General features: G+C 44.1%; 2 protein-coding genes across 6 annotated transcripts; one reads left to right on the plus strand and one right to left on the minus strand.

Moving 5' to 3' along the window:
* The first annotated feature begins 1,354 nt into the window (after positions 1 to 1,354).
* On the plus strand, positions 1,355 to 19,568 carry tasora (transcription activation suppressor a). 4 transcript variants are annotated; one of them, XM_018725880.2, is made up of 23 exons: positions 1,355 to 1,925; positions 5,201 to 5,346; positions 5,625 to 5,717; positions 6,347 to 6,419; positions 7,866 to 7,957; positions 8,118 to 8,252; positions 8,439 to 8,569; positions 8,681 to 8,712; positions 8,818 to 8,923; positions 10,794 to 10,897; positions 11,077 to 11,180; positions 11,598 to 11,670; positions 11,753 to 11,827; positions 12,003 to 12,692; positions 13,163 to 13,479; positions 13,717 to 13,840; positions 14,527 to 15,605; positions 16,248 to 16,376; positions 16,584 to 16,743; positions 16,828 to 16,936; positions 17,249 to 17,427; positions 17,535 to 17,696; positions 17,866 to 19,568. In XM_018725880.2, exons 1-23 carry the CDS (start codon positions 1,556 to 1,558, stop codon positions 19,236 to 19,238), a joined length of 5,856 nt encoding a protein of 1,951 aa, XP_018581396.2. In that variant the 5' UTR covers positions 1,355 to 1,555; the 3' UTR covers positions 19,239 to 19,568. The 4 variants fall into 4 exon arrangements, with proteins under 4 accessions (XP_018581396.2, XP_018581397.2, XP_018581395.2 ...); XM_018725881.2 differs by having other exon boundaries at positions 17,538 to 17,696; XM_018725879.2 differs by having other exon boundaries at positions 13,717 to 13,801.
* A 59-nt stretch (positions 19,569 to 19,627) lies between these two features.
* ccdc66 (coiled-coil domain containing 66) lies at positions 19,628 to 26,975 on the minus strand. Of its 2 annotated transcripts, none has more exons than XM_018725349.1 (19): positions 26,846 to 26,975; positions 26,085 to 26,143; positions 25,902 to 25,927; positions 25,348 to 25,759; positions 25,114 to 25,243; positions 24,911 to 25,017; positions 24,642 to 24,766; positions 24,399 to 24,524; positions 24,088 to 24,219; positions 23,790 to 23,995; positions 22,903 to 22,987; positions 22,602 to 22,763; positions 22,135 to 22,300; positions 21,926 to 22,042; positions 20,982 to 21,442; positions 20,850 to 20,896; positions 20,557 to 20,765; positions 20,270 to 20,391; positions 19,628 to 20,167 (listed from the first exon to the last, which is right to left on the minus strand). In XM_018725349.1, the coding sequence occupies exons 1-19, from the start codon at positions 26,854 to 26,856 to the stop codon at positions 20,072 to 20,074; spliced, it is 2,799 nt and encodes a 932-aa protein (XP_018580865.1). In that variant the 5' UTR covers positions 26,857 to 26,975; the 3' UTR covers positions 19,628 to 20,071. The 2 variants fall into 2 exon arrangements, with proteins under 2 accessions (XP_018580865.1, XP_018580864.1); XM_018725348.1 differs by having other exon boundaries at positions 24,399 to 24,527.
* Positions 26,976 to 27,226: the final 251 nt, after the last annotated feature.

The raw sequence follows: 27,226 nt of genomic DNA on the forward strand, positions 1-27,226 counted from the left end.
TGATCGTCGTCGCATAGAGTGCCGGTCAAAAGTTTGAGCGCGCTTGCGAGAACCTGGCTCTTCTGTGAGGCGTTTGCTTAGCAAGTTTTGAATAAGCAATGAGATCGCATGCCTTCCCAGCCCTTTTGCAGCAGTTCCCAGAGATGCACGGTACCGGTTGGTTGTTTTACTTTCACTCTTCCGTCCACTCTGTTCCATACAAAGATTGGCCCAGGTGAACTCACACTTTTGACTGGTAGTAGTCATAATCACAGTACAGTTGTAGGGTCATAGTGTGGCACTGTTGAAATTCTGAAAACCCTTAACATTCAGATTAATCCCTCAAACTTCTATGAATCTAAGACCATTGCCAAGTTTAACATACCATTTCATATCATTTCAAAGAAGAGCACCAACTACACATACACACGTCGTCAGAAACCGTTTGTCCTGCGGCAAGCCGGAGCCTAACCCGGCAAAACAGGGCGCAAGGCTGGAGGGGACGCACCCCGGACGGGACGCCGGTGCATCGCAAGGCACCCCAAGCAGGACTCAAACCCCAGACCCACCAAAGAGGAGGCTGTGGCCGACCCGCTACGCCACCGCAGCACCAACTATGTAAGCACAAATTAAAAGAGAACAAAGGAAGGCTTTAGTTTAGTCCTTATCACTGTGCAAAGTCAGGTGTTAATGCATCTAAAATAACTGCTGAGTTTGAGTAGGGTGTGGGTAAGATCTCATAATGCAGCTATTGTAAGCAATTCCTTGTGGTTATTTTGAATATAACTTACCATTAAATAATACATTAATTTCTAGGCCTGTGAAAGTAATGTTTGAGGAATTTCAATTTACTTGTATGTACAGTAGGAATATATTGAAAGCAGAATTTGGTCATTTGCCCAAGATGTCACTATATAACTTTTAATTAAATTTATTATAATACTGAGTCTTCCTCATTTATGTGTATGCAGCCCTTTGTGCATCCAGTGTATCCTAAACAATTTAAGTAATTTCAGAATTGTTTTTTTCTATCATACCTTTTATTAAGTCGGTGCATATGGTGAAGGAAACAGGGTAACTGTACTTAAGAGTCACACATCTGCAACTCTGTGTCTTTGTGCTGCACAAGCTGTATTTTCTATGAGATGTAGGTCGCTTTGAAGAAAAGCATCTGCTAAAGGAATAAATGTAAATGTATTAAGTATGTTTAGGGGTTGCAGTGTCATTGTTTAAAAGATTATTTACATTATTATTATTATTATTATTATTATTATTATTATTATTATTATTATTATTATAAGGTTAACCTTAAACATGCCTATGTTTAGCTCAGCCGCTCGGCGCAGTACCACAAGCGTCCTGAAGGGGGCGCAGATCCTCATGAGCCAAATGAGATTATAAACGCGTTGTCGGAGGGCGCCGCGAGGCAGAGGGGAGGAAGCAGTACGTAACGGCAGAGAGAGACAGAATGGCGGAGGCAGGCTGAGGGGAGACGCGGTCGGAGAGCAGCGGCAAAGCGACGCACGACGGCCGCCAGAGCGCACAGCCGGCGCGGCTTCGCCTTTCCTCCCTAGACATGGCCAACAACGTCAATATGGAGCGGCAAGAGGACAAAGAGGGCGACGGAGGCCGCGGCGAGGACGTCGTCGTCGTCTCTGCGGACGGTCGCGCCGATGTAACGAAGCGTTTGTTGCCAGTCGCGGTGTCGTCCAGCCAAGATGGCGAACGGGCTGCGTGTGAAGGACTCGCGTCCGAGCAGGAGCGCGCAGCGCGCCGCAAGAGCGCGGCCTCGGAGTCTCGGCTCGGCGGCGGCGGTGGTGGCGGCGGCGGCGGCGGCGGCTGCGGTTCTTCTCCGTCGCCTGCTTCTTCTTCTCACACTCAGAGAGCGGCCGAGGAACCGCCGCGGCTGAACTTTCACATTCCGCGGAAGAATAAAGAAAGGAAAGGTTGTGTCTTCTCCCCCGAGAAACACATTCATGATGCAAACATGCACACGCAAACATATACTATACTATACTAATACTATACTGTCGCGCGACTGCGGCTCGGTGTGAACGCGCGCTGTCCACGGCGCGCGCACTCACTCACTCACTCACGCACACACACGCCGCGTCCAGGTGTCATTATAGCACCATCTCCAATGATGTTACTGCTGGTTTGTCCAGCCGCAGGGCTTCTGGATGGCGATCATGATGCCGAAGCCTCTCCTTCCGCTCTCCGCGCGCACACAGCGCCGGCTAGTGTGGGGCTGCAGGTAAGTTTTGGAGCCCCTGGCCTGCGAGCTGAGGACATGGACACCCACGTGAGATGTACTAGTCTTTCCCGGCATCGGCACGTCCAGGAAAACCTGAGCAACTGTGGGATTTTTGAGAAATTATTTTGACAGCCGTGCTGCTGAGTGGTTTTGAAACCAGTTTTTGGGCGTTCCTCTTGTGAGAAGATGTCAAGGTTTCAGTGGTTGACCACACCCTTCGGCGGAGCACCATTGGGCCACCCTTTCCCTCTATCCATCCATCCATCCATCCCTCCAGCCAGCCAGCCAGCCGGCGAACGAGTCAACGACTTGAACATTAGTGCTGTCCGTGCAAATAACTTGCGGACTTCTACCTCCACACGTTACTTTGTAAATGTTTGCTTAAAGTCTCCTCAACTGCCTTGGCTGGTGTGTTGTCCGGGACCTGTCTGTCCAGGGCTTTCTTTCCCAGCACCATGGTTTATAAAGCAAAGTGTAATTGACAGTATCGAGAACAAACTTCTCCCCGCCCTTGTTGATGTTCCCCTTCCTTGGCTCCATGTCAAACAAAGAACCTTCACTGCACCATGGGTTGTGATGCTCAGCTGAAGGGCCGCAGTATGGAAGCGAATCCCCTATACTTAAAGACAATTTTCCCAAGAACAGGGCTCTGCACATGATTTCCAACGATCACCTGTGGTGATTGTGAAGCCGCAGTTGGTGGTTTCCGCCATGTATGGAGGCTTCATGCTTCTCCATCATGGGTAACATTTGAGGTCTAATATGAAAGGTTTTTGGCAGTTGTTACAAAATCAGGGGAATTTCTTTAGGGTGGAGTTGTGAAACTTTGGGACACCAGGTGTGAGCCTAATAATTCAGTGTATGATGTCATTTAAATGGCTTTTCTTAAAATAGATAAGCTTTGTAGGCCGCCAGAACCGATACGGCGTTTTTGACAGGATGTCGGCATATGAGGAAAGATCCTGAGCATAGTTGTGCCTCCACGTAGGCCTGAACAGGCCCAAAGTTTCAGGGTTGTGTTTGCTGGTGTGTCCAACACAATTAGTCCTCTTAGACTGTTATCAGTTACTGCAACATTAATACCACAATGGTTTGCATACCAGGATTTTTCAGAAAATTGTTTACTCCAAAATAACTACAAGAAATTATTGAGTTACAGGATGAAAATTAAGTTTGGATTACAGAGGATTTTTGTTTTCCCATTTAGGATGTTATGGAAATATTTTCACTGGTTTTTTTTTTTTTGTTGTTTTTATACATTCTCTGGACTTGTCTGGCGCAAACTGTCAAAAATCACGTGGGTAATATGATTAAACTTAACCTGAACTAGAAAAGAAAACCTTGTGTGAACACCCGCTTGCAAGATAAATTTTTAAATGCATTTTAGAACTGGTAGCCTTGGGTCATACTTTTTGTAACGTATTTTTGAAACATCTACAAATTGTTTTTCTCTCACACATTGTAAAAGAACTTTTACCTTGGTTAGCAGATATTTGCAGTAATAAGTAGTCCATTATTTTTTGTCATTAATAAAATTCTCATGTGGACTCTGGATCAGAATATCTTAGGATAAAATAAATACTATTTTGAAAAATTTTCTATGTAAGCTAGCAGTCCTGTTGAAACATTTGAGATATATATTATATCTGGATGTGACTTGTGATACAAAGAGAGGAATATTGTGCATAATTTGAATAGCTGTTACTAGTTGCATGGGGGTTCTGCTTGGTTTGGAAATTGGGATACATGAAATTATTTAAATGCCTTATTTATATTAATTACCTCAGTGGTTGTGAAAGATTGGTTCCCAAGTGAACCATTTTTGCTGCGTTTTACAGGAAAATACAGCAACACTTGCTGCTTTTGTAAGCTTCTGGTAGCCCTATGCTGTTATCTCCCCGAGGAGCCTGTCATTATAGTGCTCTTCTGTGATTTCTTTATCTTGCCATTACATATTTTTATCCATTTATCCATTTCTTATTTTGTTGGCAGATGATCGAAAGAAGAGTTAAACATTTGCATAACTGCGGTGTCCTTTGTAGAAGTGTGTAGTTTTGCTGCTTTTTGAAAAGGTTTTGTCCGAACGTAGTGTTGACACATGGTAAACAGTTGTAATTGTTGTAATCTACTTCTCTATTAATAGTGTTATATAATAACACTTGTGTGGACTGTTGCTGTTGTGGAAGTTGTATGCAGAGAAGGCGTTAAGGTCGATGATAGTATTGCTTTGGTTTGGGGTGCTTTAATTCCATCTGTGCTCCCTGTAGTCTGAACTGTACTGCACTGTGGACCTCTCGTGTGTTTGGGAGAGCAGGAAGCATGTTTTAAGGCAAAGACCAGTAATGCACATAATGTATTAGTGTGTTTGCCATGAAATGCATTTGAATGCCTTTGTTTTCATTGCTTCCAGTTTGTACAGTGCAGTACGCATTGATTGCGTTAATTGCTTTAAAACAAGAGAAAGCTGTCTTTAGATGTATATTTTACCAGAAAGCCCTGAGAATGAGAGAGAAATCTGCTCTTGGTTGTCTTTTTGCCACTGTGTTTCCTTCCAAATTGGCAGCAAAGCATCAACCGTGAACTCTGTACCAAACTGGATGCCACCTTGCCTTGTCAGTGTAGGCTGTGTTGTTCCTCCTCCAACTGCGTTCGCGCTCTCTCGATCTACAAAACAGCCATCAGTGTAAAAACGGTCCTTTGTAGGAGTTATCCTACATTCCAGTCTGCCCACACCTACTACAAAATGCACACAAGAACCTTGAATCACGATATATAGGGGCCAAAGACATAGCAGAATGAAGGTAACTTCTAGAAGATGACTCGTGAATGTTTGTGTTTCAGAAGTGAATGGACTGCCCGGTTCTTTTGCTCTTTGAACATACCTGTCAATATGAAAGCGTGGGTGCGATGCCAGTTTTGTGCCCACTGCCCTCAGCTGCAGGCTGACCTAGCTCTTCTCTTCTGCAGCCCTGTTTCAGCACGTGACTGCAGGCTCACGCGAGTTTGAAGACCTTGTGAAGACCCTCACCTCTTGTTACCGGGACTGTACCTCAACTGGGACTTTCACGTACACCAAGGCCCGACTCGTCCACAGCGAGTTGCTGGAGAAGGACGTAAGCCGACCGCATCGTTGGCTATTCAGTGATGCCATTCTCTGCTTGTAATGATAGGAAATCCTGGTTTTTTTGTAACTGCATATTTGTGGCATATGTCAGTGGAACTTCTGCCTTCCAACTCTTTTTGCTTAGCTTTTTCTTGGCTTGTCTCCTTTGCCATTCTGTGAACTTCATACAGCTGCTGAGATTAGTTATACACCGTTTGGATAACACTACTGCGTTTCCCTTGGCACTATATTTATGTCTTGAAACATTTAAATCTGTAAATTTTATAGTTCGTTGAGAAGAAGAGGGAGCTCAAACAAGATGGGAGAACAGACAAGGAGCTGCAGGAATCGTTTTGCTTCTTTCTGCCGGACTCTTCTAAGGTCAGCCTGCGTGTCCTATACCTGCAAGATACGTTTTTGTGAGGGATGAGCACAAGTTGTTAGAAAGAAGGTCATCTATCAGCCAGAGAGTAACATTGTCTTGCATTTCCGTTACATATTTAGTACTGTTGACCAATTTAGTCATCTGTAGTAAACTACATATTTAATTAGCATTCATCTCTGAAATCATTGATGATGTACTCCTGACATCTTTGGGTGAAAAAAGATATTCTTGCTCATGTGTATATATTTTCCCTCTTCTCTTTGGATATGTTTTTTTTGGCTGATTTTCCAGTGATGGGTTATTAAATGTGGGTAATAAAACCACTGAGGTGTTATCTCTTTAAACGTTCTCATTGTGGCAAGATTTCCTTCTTGCCAGCTCCCATTTATATGTTGTTAAACAGCAGCGCAGGAGGTTACTGCTTGTATAACTGGGTACATTCTTCCGAAAGTATTATCACTTCTTCTACAGTGTCTAACATGGCAAAGCCATATGGCACACATCAGTGTGGTTTAACTGTATTGTACAAGTGTATAACACTGCCTTTCTTTCCAAGTATCATTGTAGCGAAAGAAGGGAGAGACTTTTGCAGTTATCTAACCCATGGTTGATACTTTAATTCCAGCTGCACTCAATCTGCGAAAAGGGTCTTTCTGTGGGACACTCGCGGATCACCACGCTGGGGAACCCCACGATGGGTAACACCACCACTTTCACTATGGCTTTCTATGTGTTTAGAATGAGTGAACATGATTTGGTATATCATGACATTTTTCCAGTTGTGTTCTCATGTATATGTGCTTTTATTTGGCTGTTTTGAAAATGACTGGAATGCTGCGAGTGGGGTAGTACAGCCAGTCTCTTGTCACATTTAGTGGCTTAATTTGAGGCTGTTTTTAATGATGCTCCAGTGGGATGTCATATGACTCGCCAGAGGGAAATACGACAGTGAATTGTGGTGAGAGAGTCTAGGTTCTGAGTCTTACTCTTGCATGGACTGCACTGAGGTGATGGATGCACGCATTTGAATTTGGGAGAACTTTGGGTATTCTTTAGGTCATTACACATCACAAATGACAATTGATTTGGTTACATTTAGCATGTTTGTATTTTTGGTGGTTTTGACACACTGATGCAAAGAAATGTAATTTGTAGAGAAAGTAGCAAAATCACATTTGTCAGAGGTTTCTGAGAAATGTATTCAGACCCAACAGCAAAACCAGAAAGTCAGCAGCACTGGAGGATGAGAATGTTTACCTGATAGGGTAGCTGAAGGCACACCACCACCTGATTTTTTGTGACAAAAAGGCAGGTTCCTCTCATCAGTTGTGGAGGTCACTTGCAGCACTCTCAGTAAAAAGGTAGTAGGCCAGACATGTATTTCATGCTGTTGAGCTAAAAAAATAAAAGAGGAAAAAAAAAAACAAGGTCATGTCACACATTTATTCATTTAGCTGATGCTTTTCTCCCAAGTGACTTAGTGTTATTCTCTGCAATTTACCCATTTATACAGCTGAGTAATGTTGCTTGAGCAATTTTAGGCTAAGTACCTTGCACAAGGGTACTATGGCCAGAAGTGGGGATCGAACCTGCAGCCTTTGGGTCTAAAGGCAACAGCTCTAACCACTACACTACCAGCTGATCCTTACAAGATTCTCACCCGATTTATCCCATAAATAGTTTCAACATTCTTCATCTTGTCATTGATGATCAGCACTGACAGACAACTGACAGGAGTTATAAACACTAGAGGTGTGTTGAATCAAGGTGGTCCCACACTGCACGGTTGTGATGAGTTTTTCTCCCAACTACCTTGAAAAACACAGGTTGGTTTGGAACCACTGGCTGCATTTGCTTTGCTTCAGATAGACATTGTAGAAAATGGGACAGTGAAGAAAATACAATTTTTAATAGTTTAAAATAGCAAAAATAGTATTAAATAGAATACTAGTAGAAATGGTTTAAAAATAGTAGAAAATTATTAACTGGAACATTCATAAGGAGCCAGGGTATGTATTTCAGAGATTAGGAAGGAATTAAGATGTCATTTACTAAGGTTTTTATACAGCAGCTTTTCATTTTTCACCCTCAGTGTGAATTTCTACCAGGCTTAATTATAATGTCTGTGGTTTTTGTCGTTACAGGAGTTTATCTGTCAAAGTACTCAGATTTGCTGCAGATGAATCCCTTTGACCCTGGTACCACTGGCGACATTATTATATTTAAAGTTATGAAGGTAGCGGTCAGTCACATTTCTTGGCATGAGTCTATTCAATTTGAAGTGTAGTAATAATGTTTGGGTTGTATCAAACTGTATTGTTGTTAATTTTGCTTGTGCATTTTTAAAGACAATTTTGATTTAAAAAAAAAAAAAAAAAAAATGATTTCTTTTTTAGGGGAGGGTGAAAAGCATATATGAGAATATATCCAAGAATGTCCTGGATCCCACTCCCAAGTTTGACTGCCATGTTTCTAAGAATGCCGCCAAAGTTACCTCTCTCCGGTCATACAGAGCATTTGAACTCACACAGGTACGTACTCAGAAAATGCGTACTCTTTCATAATGGTTTGTACAGAACAGAAGTAAGCAGTAGATTGTGTCAGTATGTTTGCTAATAAGTTGTGTAGTGCAGGGGGTTGATTGGCTTGCCTCTTGTTTTTGTTCAGTTTTGTGTCATTTCAACTGTAATGACTCCGTCTTTGTGATGTCTCCACAGCAATACTTCTATGAATATTCCTTTGATGAAATAAAGTCCCGTCCCAGGCACGTTTGCCCTTATGCTGTGCTGTCCTTTCTGTATAAAGGCAAAGAGGCCACGCCTCCACCAAAACCCTTGGCCCCGCTCAGGTATCTCACATCCTTGATGCGTAGGACCACCTAATTTATTTTGGGTCAGAATCTTGGGACCTGTCTGACAATGAATCGATCTTTCCAGCTTCTCTTTATTTACCTTCTCAGGTCGAACAGCAACATTTCTGAAGGAGCTAAAAGTAAGAACTGCATGTGAACTTATTCGGTTTTTAGTATTCACAGCTAATGTTGTGTTCTACAACTGTAATGTACACGAGGTGTGAATCTATTTCTCTGGTTGTCAGGTAGGAGTAACTATACAGTGTGGAGCGGGCAGCTTCTCAACGGTGGCAAGGCTGTGTTCCAGGTGTCCCTGCAGTCCTCCACCTTACCCTTCCTCCCCATAAAACTGTGAGTTCCACCTTGCCTCCTGGTGTCTTGACAATTAATTCAACACAAATTTCAGTCAACTTTTGAGACATTAAGACTTGTGATGTAGGATATGGCAGCCTCCAGAAACTACCTAGATGATGTAGTTATCCTAAGTATTATTTGTTCCAACACTGTAAGTTGAATTGTGGCAAATGAATACCATATCTGCTTGATACACTTGTTTTTGTATTGACAGAAGTAATGCCATGAGTGCACAGTAGGTAACCCTAGTATTCTAAACTACAAATAGTCCTGGAGACTCTTCACTTTTGCAGAACATAAACATGTTCTCAATGTGCTGCAACGTTTATCACATGAAGACATGAACCAGGCTTCTGAAATTCAGTCCATTCCAACAATTTGTCCTATCGAATATTGGATAATTTGGACCAACCCAAAATGTATGCGTTGTTACTACTACTGTTATTATTTACCATAGGGGAAAGCTAAACAAAAACATCATGCAATATTTTTTGACAGGGAGAACAAAACCTGAAGGTCAAATCATTTCATTAGCTGATAAGGAGGAAGGCTGAGTTAAGACCAAGAGAGGAGCCATTACAGCTGTGTGGTGTATCATGTTGAACACTACATGTCATCAGGAAACAGAGATTTCTCATGCTTCACTGCAGGTTGCCTCCACCAGGTGTTTTGTGTAGTGAGGCACAACACAAGTACTGAATAAATGTAAATGTAAACGCAAGTACATTGTAAACGTTTAATATCATTACCTAGTTTCTGTTTTACTGTACTTTAAATATGGAAATGCATGGTTACATGCATTACATGGTTAGTTTTATACTTTTAAAATTGAGTTACTGTGATTGTGTCATGTACTGCTTTATGGTATTAACAGAACACTGAGTCCTTAATTACAAACACAGTTGGGACTAGAAGTCATCTATAACTCAAATTTGTTTGTAAATCCAGCCGCTACATCACAATCAATAAAAGCTTATTTACAGGGATGTTCCTCAATTTATTTACAGGTTAGGTTCTGTAAAAACCTGAGATAAAGCTATAATGAATTAAAAATTAGCTTTAAGGCTTTTTTTGAAAATGTATATTCAGTTTTCATGTTCTTTCTATGCAGGGTTCCAGTGTTCTGGAGTCTCTCTTGGAAACATCAGACACTAGGCAGGGAACACTGTAGATGGCACATTTCATTTTATTGTATTAACTGGAACAATATTCAGATTAAATCTAATGTTCAGCATCTGGCCTTTTTTGGTGTTGCTTTGTTGTCTGTTCAGTCATTAAAATTATAGTAAGAGACATACCTGGATTTCTTTGCTGGCTAGGTTCCATAAAAGTCTTGGATATAGCTGTGATAAAGATTTTATTTTTTCAATTTATCCCATAAACATTTACAATGTCCATTGTTTTATTATTGATCTCCTACACTAGGGAACAGCAGACATGGGCTATAAATGCTGGGGGGCGAGTTGAATTAATTTTGTCCTAATCTGTTTAGGTGCGTTTTGAAAGTTAATAGCTAGGTACAAAAGAAACAAGCTGTTTTGTTTGCTCTGCAACAGTTTCTTGAAAATAGACAACTGAATGAAATGCGTTTAGTTAAACCTGAAAAATATTTATGTTCAAAAATTAACTTGAATGTTTATAACATGAAGTGCCAGTGTATAGGTCTTAGCGATGAAGAGTCAATACCACACATAAACATGGTTAGTTTGGACTCCCTCTAATTCCTCTGAAATAATGAGGCTGTAATGTTCTTTAAGAGTTTTATATTTCCCTGACATAATACTGATTGAGTCTTGATGATAAATTTCATGTAGATGCATGTTTGCCATAATAAGTTATGTATTCATGTGCCCCTGTTCTGAAACAGTCCAGAAAAGCTTGAGATCAGTACAGCGATGTCCCTCGAGCAAGTGAAGCGGAAGATTCCAGCAGTTCTCTTTTCCTGGAGCACATACTTTGGAGTACGAGAAGGTGAGACAGAGGACATGTGTCATATTCATTTTACCCATAAACCTTTTGGGGAAATCACCGCTCTCTTGGAGTCTGACAGTGATATCAGAAAAATATCAGCTAAGTAAGTAATTATCATGATGAAGTTTTGGTGTGAAGCCACCTTGCTGAAATGCGTCTTTCTTGTGAGCGTGTTTCAGTACTGAAGAGCGGGATGTACTGCAGTTTGTTTGCGGTAATCGACAGAAGCAGACATGGGAATGGTCTCACAGTCCTCCTCCACAAGTTGGAAAGAGAAAGAATGGTAATTAACCTCACACATTAATGAGTCTCTCAGAAACGAAGCATTCTTGGCCTGAAATTTTATTTTTAAAGTCTAATGTTTGTTTTAAAGTTCCTTTTATATTTAACATTCCTGGTTTCAGTTGGGAGTTATGTAGGTGTTTGCTTTTTATTTCTACAAAATTATTTTTGTCCCAGTTGATACTTGCTTGGATGCTTCATACAGTTTTTTTTTTTTTTTTTAAACTTATGATCTGCTATACTTGAGTGGCGTAGATTGCACGATTGAAATTATTGGAGATTTTTACAGTTCTATAAAATTTCTCCTGATGCAGTACATGTGGTTGCAGATCTTCCTTCACGGCACAGCAGAACTTGGTTTCGGTTTCTTTCTGTTCTTAGTTCCTTCTTTAACAAGATTTTGCCTTTTGTCCTCTAGGTCTTTGTCAACAAGTTGATGGACAGGGGATTCCTCTTTCTTCTGTCTTCAGCTCAGATGATTACTCCCAGTGGTATGTCTCGGTTTTATTGTCAAACACAAAGGTCAAATGCTTGTGCTTCTATTTCATCATATGGAACTGTCTGTATTTCCAGAACGGCGGCCTGAATGGACAAGGTGTCTGCAGGCACTCTTTCTTTTTCAGGAGCCCAGAGGTGTCAGTAGGTTTTGTACGTGTTCGCTTTTTATTCAGTCTGCCATCACACTAGTAACTGTAACTGTGATTTTGACCTTGTTGTTCAGATAAGTTTCTGTATTGATTTCATATCTTTACCATAATGGGTACTGCAGGTTTTAACCGTAAATTAGACCTGAAACCCCTCTTATGACCTTTGTCTTCCAAAGTATCGAAGGTGGCCGTGTCGCAAGATTCTTTGGCTTCTGAGTCCAAGGATGCTGTCATGCCCCAGTTGGATGGCTTTATTCCTGCCCTCCACTATGCCCTGATGAAGGTCCGTACAAACCCCCCGGCAGACCTGTCGGCCGGGGTGCAGCGCCAGGCGTGGGACTACTTGAGTGGCCGCGAGTGTGGCAATGTGCGCCTGTACTACATGAATGAGTACAAGCAGAACCTGGATGAACGGGACCAGGTCAGAGCCGCGCCCCGCAAGCCCCACAGCAAGGAGCGCACCTGCCTGCGTTCCTACATTTGCTGTCCCGGCTCCTACGTGTTGACCATCAGACAGGCGCGGGACATGATGGAGAGCCACCGTGGACCCCCAGAGTACAGTCCAGTCTCAGACTGGGAGGGCTCCGACAGTCAGCCAGCGGCTGCACGGTCAAACGGCGCGCATGGCCCTCAGTTGGCGCATGCAGACAACGACCCAGAGAAGATGAAGGAACTTCTCAGGCTCATCCAGATGTGGAAAAGGAACTTTGAAGGGGAGGTCAGGCAAACAGGGGAGGGGCGGGAAGGGATTGAAGAGGGCATCTGGGATACCCGAGGCTTGAAGAGGAAGCTGGAAACAGAATCCACAGAGACAGCTGTAAAGTATTTAAGGGTAGACGCGCTTGACAATGGCGAGCACAGCCGAGGTAAGACCTGTTTCAGAATATACCAGTTAGGTGTACAATATGTTGTCATGAATGCCTTTATGTGTTGAAAAGATAAAATATAAAAACTATGTATTTTAAAATACAAACCCTGACCCCTGTAGGAAGGTAATATGTGTAAAACATCATTTAGGTAAAATTGGCCAAATATGCTCTATATTATTAATTTTCATACTGGATTAGCTCATTTAGGTAATTTTGTGTCACTTACAATGAGACATTCAGCAATACTGTATGGGTCTTAAAATGTAGGCACCTTGAAAAGTTAAACACTTTGGTATTTTTCATGATATACATTAACATCATTTGTGTACTTTAGGTTCTCTGGATGCAACTTATCTCAGACCTGTTATCCTTTGTATAAGAGAACTGGAAGTTGAATTTTGCAGTGTGAGATTTGTTTGCCACCGTTGATATCATGTCCAGTACTTTTTTTTTCTCCTCCTACCAAGATGACTCCCAGCGCTGCTCATCCCTCACCGCAATCATGAACAGCATGGGCCTTCGTGACACAGACCTGCGAAGGGACGACTCACAGGGTGCATCCAAGCTGATGAAGATATTGGCCAGCATCAACAAGAGCACCAGGGGCCCCAGCCCTCTGCGCTCCGAGAGCCCTGGCAGCCTGCCTCTGAGAGCAGACAGGAGAGAAGGCCCTGAATATGATGCCTTGTCTCACGTTAACCTCCCTGCACATTACCACCTCGATCTGCCAAATTCACGTACAGAGGAGGACCCGGACAACCCAGCCAGAAGCGACTATTTGGAGGTAATGCGTTCAGCAGAAACGTGACTCAATTCAGAGCTCCTTACCAGTAAAGCTCTACATTTGTGTCTTGTTGAGTCACATTTGTTAATGTCCTTCAGCGTTACAGTTGAGACTGAGTTGCTATATTGAGCTTAGTTGTCTGTAGTCAGGACAGTGTGATTATTTAATTACAAATTTGAGCCCAAAAGTTCCTGTCAGGTCTGTAGAGACCAAAGCCAAGGTCGTGTGTTTGTGCAGGAGCAGACAGCCGGCAGCATGAGCAGCCTGGAGGTGTTCAGCCCATGCTCCAGCAATGAGCAGCACCGCGGCACCGAGTTCTCGGGTGAGGAGCCGATTCCCTGGGTACTCATTCCCATCACAGGTATAATGAGGGCGATTTTCGGTTTCATGACATGGAAAGAGTTGAGGGGAGGAGCTGGATGCTATGTGGACACTCCAAAGTTTTCTGCTTTTCCAAATGGCGTTCAGCTCAAGTTTGGGACATGGACTGGTAAAAAGCAGAACGCATTCGATATGTAACATCTTCCTTTGGAAGGCAATGTATTCATACAAATGGAATAAAAAAAAAAAAAGCATAGATGGCAAAAAAATGTACCCCTAACTCCAGTAGGAAGGTGATCGAGTAAGCTCTTTGAAAATAGTCTGTGAACACAGATAAGCCTTTGGATTGAATATGCCTAGAATACGGTTGAGTATTTTGGTCTGGGATTGTGGACTGGACATTAGGTGTTGTCATTGGTCTAGTTCTTGCATGTAGAGGAAACAATTGGACTAAGGGTGGCTGAATGCCTTTATTTAGAAAGTAGAAAACTAATTTCAGGCTCATTTTCAGTCTTTGTAAATTAGAAAATGTAACTTTCATATGCCATTTCATTAAGGAGAGTAATCATACATGTAAATAAGTCAACTGGATACTTATGAATTGGTGTAATTTCAGTCTGACACACTGTATCTGTTCTTGTAAACATATATTTTAGGCTTTCTAAAGCTAAAATACCAGTAAGGCAGTGTAATCAGAAGTGTTCATCTTTCTCATTTTATATGCAGGTATCAGGTCAGAGAAGAACACAGCCCTTTCTGTCAAGGAGGATGAGGAAAACTCTGAAGATCATTTTGGGCAGTTCTCTTATGGATCTAGCTGCGCTTCTCCCAAGAGAGCACACAGTACCCATCCTCAGCCTGCTGATGATAATTACATTGAGGCTCATGGGGGAGAAGAGAAAGAAGAGTTGACTGAGGGCTCAAAACTGACCCATTCTCTTAGCCATACAGCAGTCTTCAACCAGCTGGACAGCATCCTAGATGAGGAGTTTAGTGAATTTTCTTTGGAGATCCATGGCCTATTGAAAGAGGAGCACATCTGCTACACCCCTGAGTTACAAGTGCCAATCCAGCACCAGCCGCTGTGGACACAAAGATCCCCCTTCTCAGTGTACGTTTCTGGCCATGTCTCTCCAGAGCCCATCCATGGCTACGTAAGCATGCTGCATGAGCGAATGAGCTACTTCATGGGCTCAGAGATTGCTCCTAGAGGGACTTCTTTCACCTCATCCACCATAGCTCCTGCTCAAAGCCCAGGCCCTAACCCCATCTCAGCTGTCTCCTCTGGCCCATCGCCTTCCCTTACCCTTGCTTCAAGTCTTGCTCCTGACCCTGTCCTAACCCCTGTCACAAATGCTCCAGCCCCCTCATCATCATCCACTCCTCCTATTCAAGCACTTGCCGCTCCACCCCAGAGACAGGCTCCTCATAGTCTACCTCAGACAATCACTTCCCAACCACAAAATGCAAAGGGAGGCCATAAAAAGCCAGACCAGGACTCTAGGAGGCCTGTCAGTCAAGAGGATGGTATGGCGGTGGCAGATGGAGGCACGGTACAGAAGGAGCCAGAGCCCATTGTGGTCAGAGCTGCTGCAGACGACAAGAGCCTTACACCTGTTACAGGCAGTGCACCTGCTGCTGTGGACTCTGGATCTGGGACACCCTCTATCAGCAGCCTCATCAGCCAGCTGAAGCCTGAGGTGTTCAGTAGCCTTGTGGAGATCATCAAGGATGTGCAGAAGAATGCAGTCAAGTTCTACATTCACTCAGGGGAGGAAGAGAGTGATGTGTGTGTAGAAATCAAGGTAATACCAGCACTGAAGTTACTGGTTAATACACTGTCAACACCATTCATCATTTTTTGATAAGCTTCAAACTATTCTTTCTCTTAAGCAAAATGATCATAATGCATGCAGCAGCGTTACATCTTTTATTTAGAGCTGTTCCTCTGCAGTAAGAAAAATGTGGACAATCAGTGTGTTTATGTCCCCCCCAAAAGAGGGGAAAAAAAAAAAAAAAAACCCTGATGAGACATGGGTCCGTAGTTTTAAATTCTGAAAAGCACTGTCATTGCAATAGTTGGTCAAGTAGATAAGTAGGTTATAGATAGAGCAGAGTTATTCAAAGAATGATTGAGTGAATGTATGAATAAAGGTTAAGGAGGAGGTGGACAGTTCTTATTTTGTAGTCCTAGCTTGACAAAGTTATGCCTTATAGTCGTAAGCTATAAGAAGGGTGTGTGCAAGGGGAGGGGGAGGGATTCAAAATCTTTGAGTAACATTAATGCAATTCAAACCCCCAAAACAACCGACAATAAATGCAAAAGGTTTCAATATAAGGATCGGCAGCAGTCAAATGCTTTCACCTGTGTGCCTGTCTAGGTGTATACGATGTGAGTAGTAATATTTTAAGTCATAAAGTTGATAAAATGTCACTCTTTGGTGCAGGAGTACCTGATGAAGCTAGGGAATGTGGAGTGCAACCCACAGAGCTTCCTGCAAGAACAGAACAAGAACAACCTGGACAAGCTGCTCATCATCATCCCAAATGTGGACATCGCTGCTCATGTCCACAAGGTACATTGACCTGTGATTGGTTTTACAGCTTCAGCATGTATCTCACAAGTGAAACCAGGCCTTAGTTAGGTAAGGGATGAAGGCTTTTTTGGTCCTCACCAGAGCTAGTTAATTTCATGGTATGCTTAAGTGTAAAGAAATGGAGGTGAGAGAGGAAGGGCATTTACACTGCTGTTTGTTATGAATCAGTTTTCTCTGTTACCTCAGATTCCAGCACTGGTGTCACTGAAGAAGCTGCTGTCAGTAAGCTTTGCCGGTGTGGACAGCCTGGACGATGTGAAGAACCACACTTACAATGAATTATTTATTTCTGGTGGCTTCATCGTATCGGACGAGTTTGTCCTAAATCCAGAATTCATCACGTATGGTGAGTCTGTGTCGAAACCCACCAGTGTTTAATTTTACATTTTAAGCAAACAAAGTTTTAAATTGCTGTTATTGTGTTGTGTAGAGAAGCTTCAGGCTTTTCTGAAATTCCTGGAGGATCAGAGCACCCCAGAAAACCCTTGGCAATGGAAGGTGCACTGTAAAACCCAGAAGAAGCTCAAGGAGTTAGGGAGGTAGGTGGTGCCTTTTTGTAATATGTCCATTCCCCAGTGCACAGAAGTGGGGTGAGGCTGCCCTGGCTGCTAGGAGTGCTGTTGTCTGGGTTAGCCAGCTTACCCTCTCCCTGGATACCCAAGGTCAATGAGCTGGGAGTAGCCCCTCCCTGGCTGTTGGGGGTCTGGATTCTGGAGTAATATTATGTAATATTGAGAGATGAAAATATAAAATACTATGCATGCAATGCAGATACCGTAGAACACTGTACTTTCACTCCTGTAGTATTATAGTCACACGCTGCTTTCTTCTTTCACCCTCCTATGTAACAGGTTAAATAGCGATGCTCTGAGTCTGCTGAACCTGCTCGCCACTTACCAGAAGAGGCACCTGGTGGAGTTCCTGCCGTATCACGAGTGCGATGCCCCATCCCGCCATGCCCCGGATCTCGACTGCCTCATCAGGCTGCAAGCCCACCACACCCAGCACCGTCACATCATTTTCCTCACAGGTAAACTGCCCCGAGGTTCACTGCATGAACACTTGTAGCAGAATACAGTCTGTTTTCTCCTTTAATGTGGCTGTCACTAAAGACGTGTGTTGTTTTTGGTCTGGTAGTAGAGCGCCGGTTTGAGATGTTCCCCCATTACTCCAACAATGGGATTGTGATCGCCAGCATTGATGACATCATGAGTAGCTTCCATAGCCTGATTGGTTTCCATGACAGCAAGGAGGAGGTTCCAAGTACTGACGTGCAATCGGTTCCAGATCCCCCAACAGGTCTGCCTCCGCTTTACTGTAAGAGTGTACCAACATAAAGGAGTCTGAAGTGTAAAAATAAATGCATTTAAACGGCATTTACTTGTACGTAACTCAGATTTGGCAAGATACTTTCTGCAAATGGTCTGATACTTAATTTAGCTTGCTGATCTATTGCCGTTTCTTTTAGAAACAATGAAGGATAAATGTGTGGATGAGGAGGATATGTCTTTGGACTCTGAAGAGGACTCCCCAGCAATGGAACGGCCTGCTCAATCCCTCCAAGAAGGTGGCGAATGTAAGCGGCCTCCTCCACCCCAGGTAGAAGAGTTCCGGCCTCCGCTTCCTGAGCAACCAGGTGTGGATCCTGGAGCACCGGCTGCCTCGGGAGCGACGCCCAAGCAGCTAGATTTTGAGGCTCTGAAGACAGCCATTTCCCACTTCAAGGCCTCCAGCCAGGTTACTGGCTCGCCACTCGAATTCGAAGCAGGTGGAGTCTCGCCTGGGGCTTTCAACGTGAATCCGCATCAGAGCTTTCTGTGCCCGGTCTCCCTGCCAACATCCTACTCAAACTCCTCTGGGCCCCAGAGCTATCCAGTTTCTCCTTCCAGTGGCCCTCAGGAACAGGAAAACAAGCTACCAGCCTCTACTCTTCCTCATGGCCACCCACCTTCTGGGAGCCTAGGGGAGGCAGCACCTGTACAGCTTCCTTCACCCTTGACTCTGAACCCCCTGGCCCCCGTTCAGCCGCTTCCCAGCCATGGCACCAGTGAGCCTCAGGGACGAGTGGGCCTCAGCTCCAGTAACCCCATACCTGGGCCTGGTGTTGCCCCTCAACCGGTCCCTCTTAATCATGAAGATCCTGTAGTCACATCCCCACCAGGAGTCCCCTCCATCCCCCTGGGGGGCACGAATAGCAGGGATGATTGGCAGCAGCTCAGCTGGGGCCATTCAGGTGGGGTGGGTAGCGCAGGTGGAACCCCCAACAGTCAAGATGATGGGGTGTCTGGGACTGGACACTATGCCACCCCTGGAAACAGTGCATCTGGGACCCCCAACAGCCAGGGAGGGGCTACTCCCAGCTCATTGACCTTGGGTATCCAGGGAGGGGGTAAGCTGGCCAACCCAGGCAACAGCACTCCCAGCAGCCAAGGCAGCCTCACCCCACTCCCAAGTGCTCCAGCCCCTAGCCGGGAGGCCAATAAGAGTGCTGGGCTGCTGCCTACTCCGAGGCCAGGCAACATGAATGGGCGGGGCTGGGGGGTTGGCATCAACAGTCACAGCACTGTGCTGGGTTCCAGCCCTTCGACACCTGGAAATCGGCCTGGCGGCCCTCCAATGGGAGCTTTCAGAGGAATCCCTTCCAATGGGACCAGAGCCATGTCAAGGCATGGCCTGGACCGCCGGGGTGCTGCATGTGTCTGGGGCTTCCAGCGCGGGAGGGGAGCTCCAAGGGGCCCCAGCTTAGACTTTGCACAGGACTCTTATCCTTGGAGGGAAAGTTACTACCACAGCCAGGGAGAAGGGTACCACACTCACAGGAACGATTACAATGGATGGTGAGCCACAGGTTGAATGTACATAATGACCATTGAGCGCTTTAAGACAGCCAAGTGGGAGCCCTTGTTTTCTACCAGTAAAGAAAGAAAGGAAAGAAAAAAAAAAAAAAAGATACAGGCAGTGCACAGTGTCCTACAGTGATGCTCCTCTTCTGATGTTTTTGATCTTGTTCAAACCACTATATTTGTATTTGCCAAGGTGTTTTGTTATTGCCTTCAAGTGTTTTTTTGTGACATTTTCTTCCTATCTGAATTGTTTGAATATGCAGCAGATAATGCATCTTCATACACTCTAAAATATTTTTTTATTAAATGTAGCCAGGTGGTAATGGCATTCTTAGCCACTGGTTTTAATTTTTTTTGTACATACTAGGATGTTCAAAATTGGAAGTTTCTATTAAAACTTGCCTGTATCAAATCTTCTGGGGTGAATGTGTACTTGCTGTGGCTTGTACACATTTTTCTTTATCTGTAAGCCACATGTCAGAAGTCTGCTGAAAGTCCTTTAAGACACTGACACCTGAGTGCATTGAAAGTTACCTTTATTCTGGCTCAGATTGGTACAGTAGAAGTTATGCTCTGCATGAGCTTCAGGATGTTATTCATTGAAGAACTAATGTGTACATTAGTGCTCCTCGCCACAGAAGCATTCACATTCATTGGCTTATGTTCCTTTAAATCTTAAATAAGCATCCACATTTAAAACCATAAATACTGCAATACTCAAAAAAAAAGTTCCAGCTCTTGTGATACTCTAAACACACCACTGTTATCTGACTAACATGCAGCTATTGTCTATAGCATATGAACTAAGCTCCAGTACCGAGGCCTGTGAATTCACAAGGGATGGTGTATGGAGGGCAGAACTCGTTCCTGGCCCAGCAGCAGAGGGTTGAATCCTGACTCCAGCTCTTTCTGCTTTTGCAACAGGCCCTGGCAGTTGAGAAATTCGTCATTTGCTGCCATGTATTTTACAAAGCATCGAACTAGGATGCAGTATCACCTTTGCAATTTTAAGGCAATTTAGAGTCTTACCTGCCTCAGTTCAGATAGCCTCTTGAGGATTGCCTGCTGTCTCGTCTTGTTCTTCAGCAGCTGTGGGTTCAAGAGGGGGTCATGCTGAATGGCATTTGAGGTAGGCCTGTTGTGGTCATCACCTAAGATGAAACACCAAAAAAAAAAAAAAAAAAAAAAGGCCCTGAACACAACAATCTTGCATAACTTTAACACCCTGCTTCATCTGTTGACACTGAGGTTTTTCCTTTTAGTTGTCTTCATTTGTGCTGGAGGACAATGCTGGCATCCTTTGTGTGCGGCATTACCTGGCTGTGCCTGCAGCTGGTGCTCCTTCGTTGAGGGCCTGGAGATGGGTGCCAAAGGGTCCAGATGGTACACCTCATCTGTGCGCACATAAGGGATGAAGGTGGAGGACGGCGGACGCTCAGTAGCCTCTTGTGCAGGAGGGGAAGGGGGCAGGGCTGTGTGCTGCTGAAGCCTGCGTTCTACAGCAGGAACTGGTGGAGACCGAGTCCTGTTTGACAGTGATGCACACCCAGTTTACCAACTGCATTAGTGCTATAGAAAGTTGTTTATATTAAAGGTTTGACTACTGTACCCATTTTCTTGGTGGGAAACTGAAGGACGACTATGAGAATGTTCCTCCTGTGAACAGGAAGGAAATGCAACGTCATTCCAAACCACTCCATTTCTAGCACTTGTATACAATCCAATGCACTTCAGGCCTTACTCTTCTCTGTGTGAGGGCTCCGTGCAGCTCCGTGGGTTGAGGTGGAGAAGGTTCTCTGCGAGGTGCTCTCGACGTGCTGTTCTTCTCCATGAGGGTCAGCAGCTCCATCTGTCTCCTTAGTCGGCTCTCCTGCCTGTGCTGCTGCAGCCCTGGGGGATAACGCTCCGATGCTGGTATGAAAGGCTTACTCGGCCTCCGCGTGTTCCACGCCGTTCTCCCACCCCGCTGCAAGCGGTCCCTGTCTGTCCGGGCGAAGGGTTCATAGGGGTCTGCTCCCTGTGGTGTGTCCTCCACACACACGTTCTCCTTCCCTTTCACGAGGGTTCTTTCCAGCATTCGCACTTCTCGCTTTGGCTTTTTGACATTGGAAGGTGGCCTGTAGTCTATTGGGACCCTGGTGGCCATGACTCTGTCCACTGCTGCTACTCCTGCTGTCCATCCCATGCTTAGTAAGTCAGCGTCTGGATTTAAACAAAGCCACCATGGGCGTTAAAGTCTTGCTTGAAGAACAACTTGTCATATTTGCAGCTATGGGAATCTGTAGCCCAAAATCCACACACTGGAATTTATATCTTGTTTATCTTCTCTTCACAATGTAACAATGCAATGATGAGAAGGTAAAACAAAACACACACACACACACTTTCAGAACCGCTTGTCCCATACGGGGTCGCGGGGAACCGGAGCCAACCCGGAAATGCTTGGTCTCTAAAGCATACAAATTAGGGTGTAAATGTACTAAAAAAAATGCACTTCACAACAGATTCCTTTATTTCTCTAGTGAATTAAAGATATGGAGAGCAGATCTACAACACTTTGTAACCAACTGGAAAAACTTACTACAGTTCAGCAAGAGGTACTTCTATTTTTCTTGCTGTCACCTGTGAAAAATTACACTGAAATTAAGCTTACCAACCAATAATTATGAAAGTAACAAGACATACCAGTCTGCACTGCAGTGTCTTTCCTGGGAAATGCAACAATGGATCCTTCTGGCTCATTACGCAGATCTTCCTTCAGACTTCTTGTTGGCAAGATTTGTGTATCCTTGCTGTCAACTGCTAAAAAAACACAACCAAGCCCACAATGCTTACTGAGATTTTTTTCCACAAAGAAGAAATAAGTAGAGGCCATTACTCTGACATTTGCTTACTGTGTGTCGACACAAATGCTTTATCCCTATCCAACAGGAGCTTGGAGACATCATGGCCCTTGACTGCCAATTCACGGATCCTCTGCTGCTGCTTCTCCTTCATTGCTTCCTCCTGTGCTCTCTGCACACTCAAGTAAAGCTCCTCTGTTTTCCGTGTGTGGAGCTCCTGTGGGGTTGGACAATCAGTTTTTACCTGGAATGGCGCTTTTTTTTTTTTTAACCCTCCCTCCTTCTACAGCTCTGCAGAACACAGCTAAAACAACTAGCCTAATCCTGCAGAAAGTACAGCATTAACCTCACAAAATCAGATTCTTTTGTCTTCAGTTACAGAGGGACTGGTAGCATAACACAGCCTCAGGATAGGAAGAGTATCCTTGAAAGAGGGCCTGTTCACCACAGGGACATCTGGGATCATTGGAAAGGAGGTGCATGGAGGAGGCTCAAGGCTGAGTGCGCACACAACCCACCTCCTTTTCTTTCTGCCGCAGTGTGTCCAGCTGGTATTGCTGTTGCTGATGCTCCCACTCAAGGGCCAACCTCCGCTCCTCTGCTTGCTCCTCCGCCTGCCTCAGTGCCGCCTCTTGCTCTCGCTGCCGCCGCCGCTCCTCCACTTGTGCTAGTACGGCACGCTGAGACCAGGCGGAGTTACCGACACAGACGGGCAGGGGAAAAAGGTACGCGCCCTTGCCGTCACTCATTGCAAAACTCATCTGGTGTACCAACACTGACCCTAAGTATAAGAGGGACCATTCACACTAGAAGCCACACCTGATGCTCCAGCTCTTTCAAGCGTTTCCTCTCTCTGTCCTCAATCTGCGCTGGATCCAGGAGCGACGTCATGGTACGCAAATGTCTAGACAGTAAAAATGCTCCTAAATATGAAGAGGCTGCACCTGAACACATTAAAAAGTACACAAGCTCCTCAAGTTACTAGTAGTGGTACAAACTGAAAAGGCACAGTTTTCCCCAGTTGTTTTTCTTCATTGACCTATTTTCTTAAAATTTCTCTTTTTGTGGGGAAGCAAAACAACCTGTATTTATCTGCCCACCCAACAGATTGTCAGTAAAGCATACCTAACAGAACAGGAATGTGGGACATCCAATTCACCTTGCTTCCAGTGTTTACAACTTGCATCTGGTGTTAAACTAACATTATTGAAGAAGAGGTGCACTGTTACAAATGGTGGCCAAAAAAGTTTAAGTGGAAAGATGGAAAATGTTGTATATGTTTATGGGATGAGTTGGTCAACAATCAAGACTAAACTGTTTGTGGAAACAACACAACCACTCATTTTAAAAAATGTTTTTAAAAAGAAATTTTAAGGCTTCATTTTACTCATCTTGCCTTTATCTAAACCACAGATAAATTGTATGTGTATTAAGCTTTCGCTGTCACTTAGGGATAAAAGTGACTTGACTGAGCAGAAGGCCACAAAATGCGACTGGGGGACCAATCAGGATAAAACAGTTTTGTTTAGCAGTTCTCACCCTAGGAGTATGGTGCAAATAAAAGTATTTGATTTAGGTCAGTAGAAGCTAAAATTCTACTGCAATTCAGTTATTAAACATCCAGCTGGGCAACAAAGGTCGAACTCACTCCACTTGTTTGGTCTTAAAGGCCAGTCACTATTGTTTTGTTCTCAAGTGCAGCTGACCTTGCTTTTGGCAGTACACCTCCAGTGGCATCCATGGTCTCCCTTTCCAGATGCTCTTCTCCTGTTGTACCCACAGGAGACTGCTGATGGCTTGCAGCAAGGGTGCTACGGGGCTCCTGCTCCTGCTCAACCACAGCAAGGTGCAGCTGAGATGAACTCTTCGGGTGCGAGTCAAAATGAACAGCCCAGCGTTCCAGATCCTCTCCCTAGCCACAGGAGGACATGCATGTGTCACACAGCATGCTTGCGATGGTGTGGACAGCAGCGCTATTCTCTGGTGCCAATCGACGTCAGGTACCCGAGCACGATCCAGTTTCTCCTGCATGCGTCTCAGTTTAGCCTCCTCCCTCTGGTGGTCCAGCTCCTGCAGCCACTTTCTCTGCTGCTCCTGTTTTTTGGCACTGAAGGCATGTTCCAGTGGAGCAGCTTCCTGCAAAAGAACACAGCAGGGCAGGTCACATTTTGACTAGACTACCTCATAGCAAAGTACAGCTCATACTTTTAAATTATGCATAAGAAGAAAACAGATGCAGACCTTGCCTCTGAGTGCATCTGCCTGCCATGTTTACTGTGTGTTATGTGTGTTTCGGCACAGGACTGAAGTAGTACCCCCAGGACAAAGGCAGAGCGAATGGCAGCCGGAAGGTCCTGTTGGCTCTTGGAGTACTCTGCCTTGGATTGACTGCCATCATCCTCCAGGCTTGAAGCAGGTCTTGATGATGTCTCCTCTCCCAACTGCTTGGAGGTCAGAACAAATCAACATGAAATGTTGTTCTATAAATAATCATACTTTGTACAATAAAAGCTGTCTAGTCAATGTAACGTTTTCTGAATAGAAACTATTTACCCTACCCTAATAATATGCCTTGTGGTGGCTTTAGATGCAGCTCCACCACCCTGTTTACCCGAGTGGCTATAGTCCAACTCTGCTTCTGATCTGATTTTCTGCTGCTGCTGCTTCAAAGCCAACTGTTCTTCTGAGAAACAAAAACAAAAAGAAGCCAAACGACATGCGTTTTGGTACCTCGTTTCACAGAACTCCCAAAATAAATCCACCATACTCATGGTCTTGACGGTTTTTTTCTGTAACACTCAAAAGGCAGTGTTCATCAGGCACACACCTAGTTCTTTCTTCCATTGTTCCCTCTTAGCTTCTAGAGCTTTCTTTTCCCTTTCTCTTTCACCCAGAGTGCTGAAGAGATCACGTGACAACCCATGCGAAATCACCCTAGACAATACAATTTGGTTAATTCAATTCAACAGTGCATACAGCTTCATAGTAACAAAGAGGCCAATGTATTCTGGGAAATAAGCAGCACCCCACCTGTCATCTTTGCTTTCTGCTGCGCTGTTGTCATTCTTGTTGTGGTGAGCAGATTCACCAACAGCCCCTGGGTGGCTTTTCTCTGTCCCACTCACAGTGGTCTCCTCATTCAATTCATCTTGAGATCCTCCTAATGCAGCAAAACATAGGACATCATCATATGGACGTTAGCCTTGGGTGAACAATGCTGGACATGAAAGCTATGGAAAACAGAGGTGTTCATGAAGATCTAACCTGAAAGGGGCTGGCTGCTGCAGCTTGGGTTTACTGAACTGTTGCCTGATGCTTGGCTGATAGTGTTGAGGATCATCTGCAGCTGCTCCCGTGTCAGGCACACCATGCTCTCCTTTGAGCTCTCTGTAGCTACCTTGGACTGCTTCTGGGACGGAACCCGCTGGTCTTTCTCGGACTTCCTGGAAGGCCGCGCTCTGGCTGGAAATTTGGCCAGCGGAGAGGCTCTGTTTTCTGTGCTGGTATCCTTAAAAGTAAATCTGCTAGGAGCCTTGTTCTCCTTCCTGATTGCAGATGCGTCTGGGACGGTCTTTCTTCTCGAGCTAGTGCCCCTTTGAGGTTTCTCTGGCACGGCTTCATCAAAACCTTGCAGCGATTTACAGAGAACTTTTGGAGGCCTGGCTATACTAGGAACCTGCCCCAAATGGCAAATAGAAAATACTAATTCAGTTTTCACATCCAAGAAAATATGCAGCTAAATTATAAGGGGTTGAGATACAAGTCTCTGTTCCCAGCACATACTATTAATACACAGTCATTAAAACTAAGAGCCTCACCTCCTTTGAATTTCTTAGTTGAACAGCTGAAATGACAACACAAGAAACTGATGCAACAAAAATAATTCATAACAATTGCAACTTTTACAAAAGCAGCTAAAAAAAAACATCTAATGGATCAAGTCAGTAGAAAGTTTTTTTTTTTTTTTTAAAAAAAAAAAAAAAGGCGGCGGCAGCCCTTACTGTGATGTGAGAGAACAATCTTTGGCTTTCCATTTTCAAATGCAAATACCAGGCCATCTCTGCAAAAAAAAAAAAAAAAAAGTCAAACTGCAATATCACACAAAGCTCACTGCATTACTTACACAAGCAAGGACATCCTTCCATCCGTTCCTTTCCAAATATTTCTAAAGAAAATATATCTTGGCACCACAAAATTAAATCTAAAAATCCTGTTCATTTTTATCATCTAGTTGCACAATCAGACACATTAATGCATAATGTTGGACTCATCAGAGAGAGAACCACTTTCCAGTTAAACAAGTGATCTCCTCGTGGCAGCAGGGGTGTAGTTAAGATCAGGGACTTGTAACGCTAAGGATGTTGGTTTGAACCCCCTCCTGCTGTAGTAACCCTGACCAAGGGATTTTGCCTGAATCATGTATATTATAATTTATATAGAGCAAGGACGACCTGCCTGCCGGTATGGAAGAGAAATCAGTGCAAAAGTGCACAGAAAGGAGACAGATAATAATAATCACTGTAAGATCAGGTAACCGTGACTGGCATAACTGACGTTGAGTACAGAATTTAATAGATAAAAACTGTACAAGATAAATAACAAACTAACTGCTGTATAAAAGAAGAAAGGGCAGAAACCAAACCGCAAACACCGACTTACACACCGCGGGTTAGTCGGGATTACTGAAAGAAAATAAAACCTTTTTGCCACAACCACCTGATTTTCGTTGCAATTTGTTTAAAGATAATCAAATTCCACTCACCCCAGATTCATGACTGGAGTTCGCGGACATTCAGGTAATAATATCGCTGATAGTATAGTTATTTTTTCTGAAACACTGTCGCCTTTGCAGCGGCATTGCACGGCATCTCGCTGCGCTCCTTTACTGTGTACGCTAGTTACCGGCCACGACCAATAACAGCCTCCACGATTGGTTCCCTTTGAGAATCGCATGGAACGTCTTAGCCAATCAAACGTTATTTTCATTTCATGGTATTCATCACTGTATCAGCGAATCCGGTTCGCAGTTCTCTGTAAAAAACAACTTTCCCATCGTGAGTATGCGTCACTTATTGACGGTGTGCGTGATAGGAAATCCGCTAGGGGGCAGAATGTACTCACATTTAATTCTTCTTCTTCTTCT

The sequence above is a fragment of the Scleropages formosus genome, chromosome 22 (assembly GCF_900964775.1).
Source record: "Scleropages formosus chromosome 22, fSclFor1.1, whole genome shotgun sequence".
In the NCBI taxonomy this organism is placed as follows: domain Eukaryota; kingdom Metazoa; phylum Chordata; class Actinopteri; order Osteoglossiformes; family Osteoglossidae; genus Scleropages; species Scleropages formosus.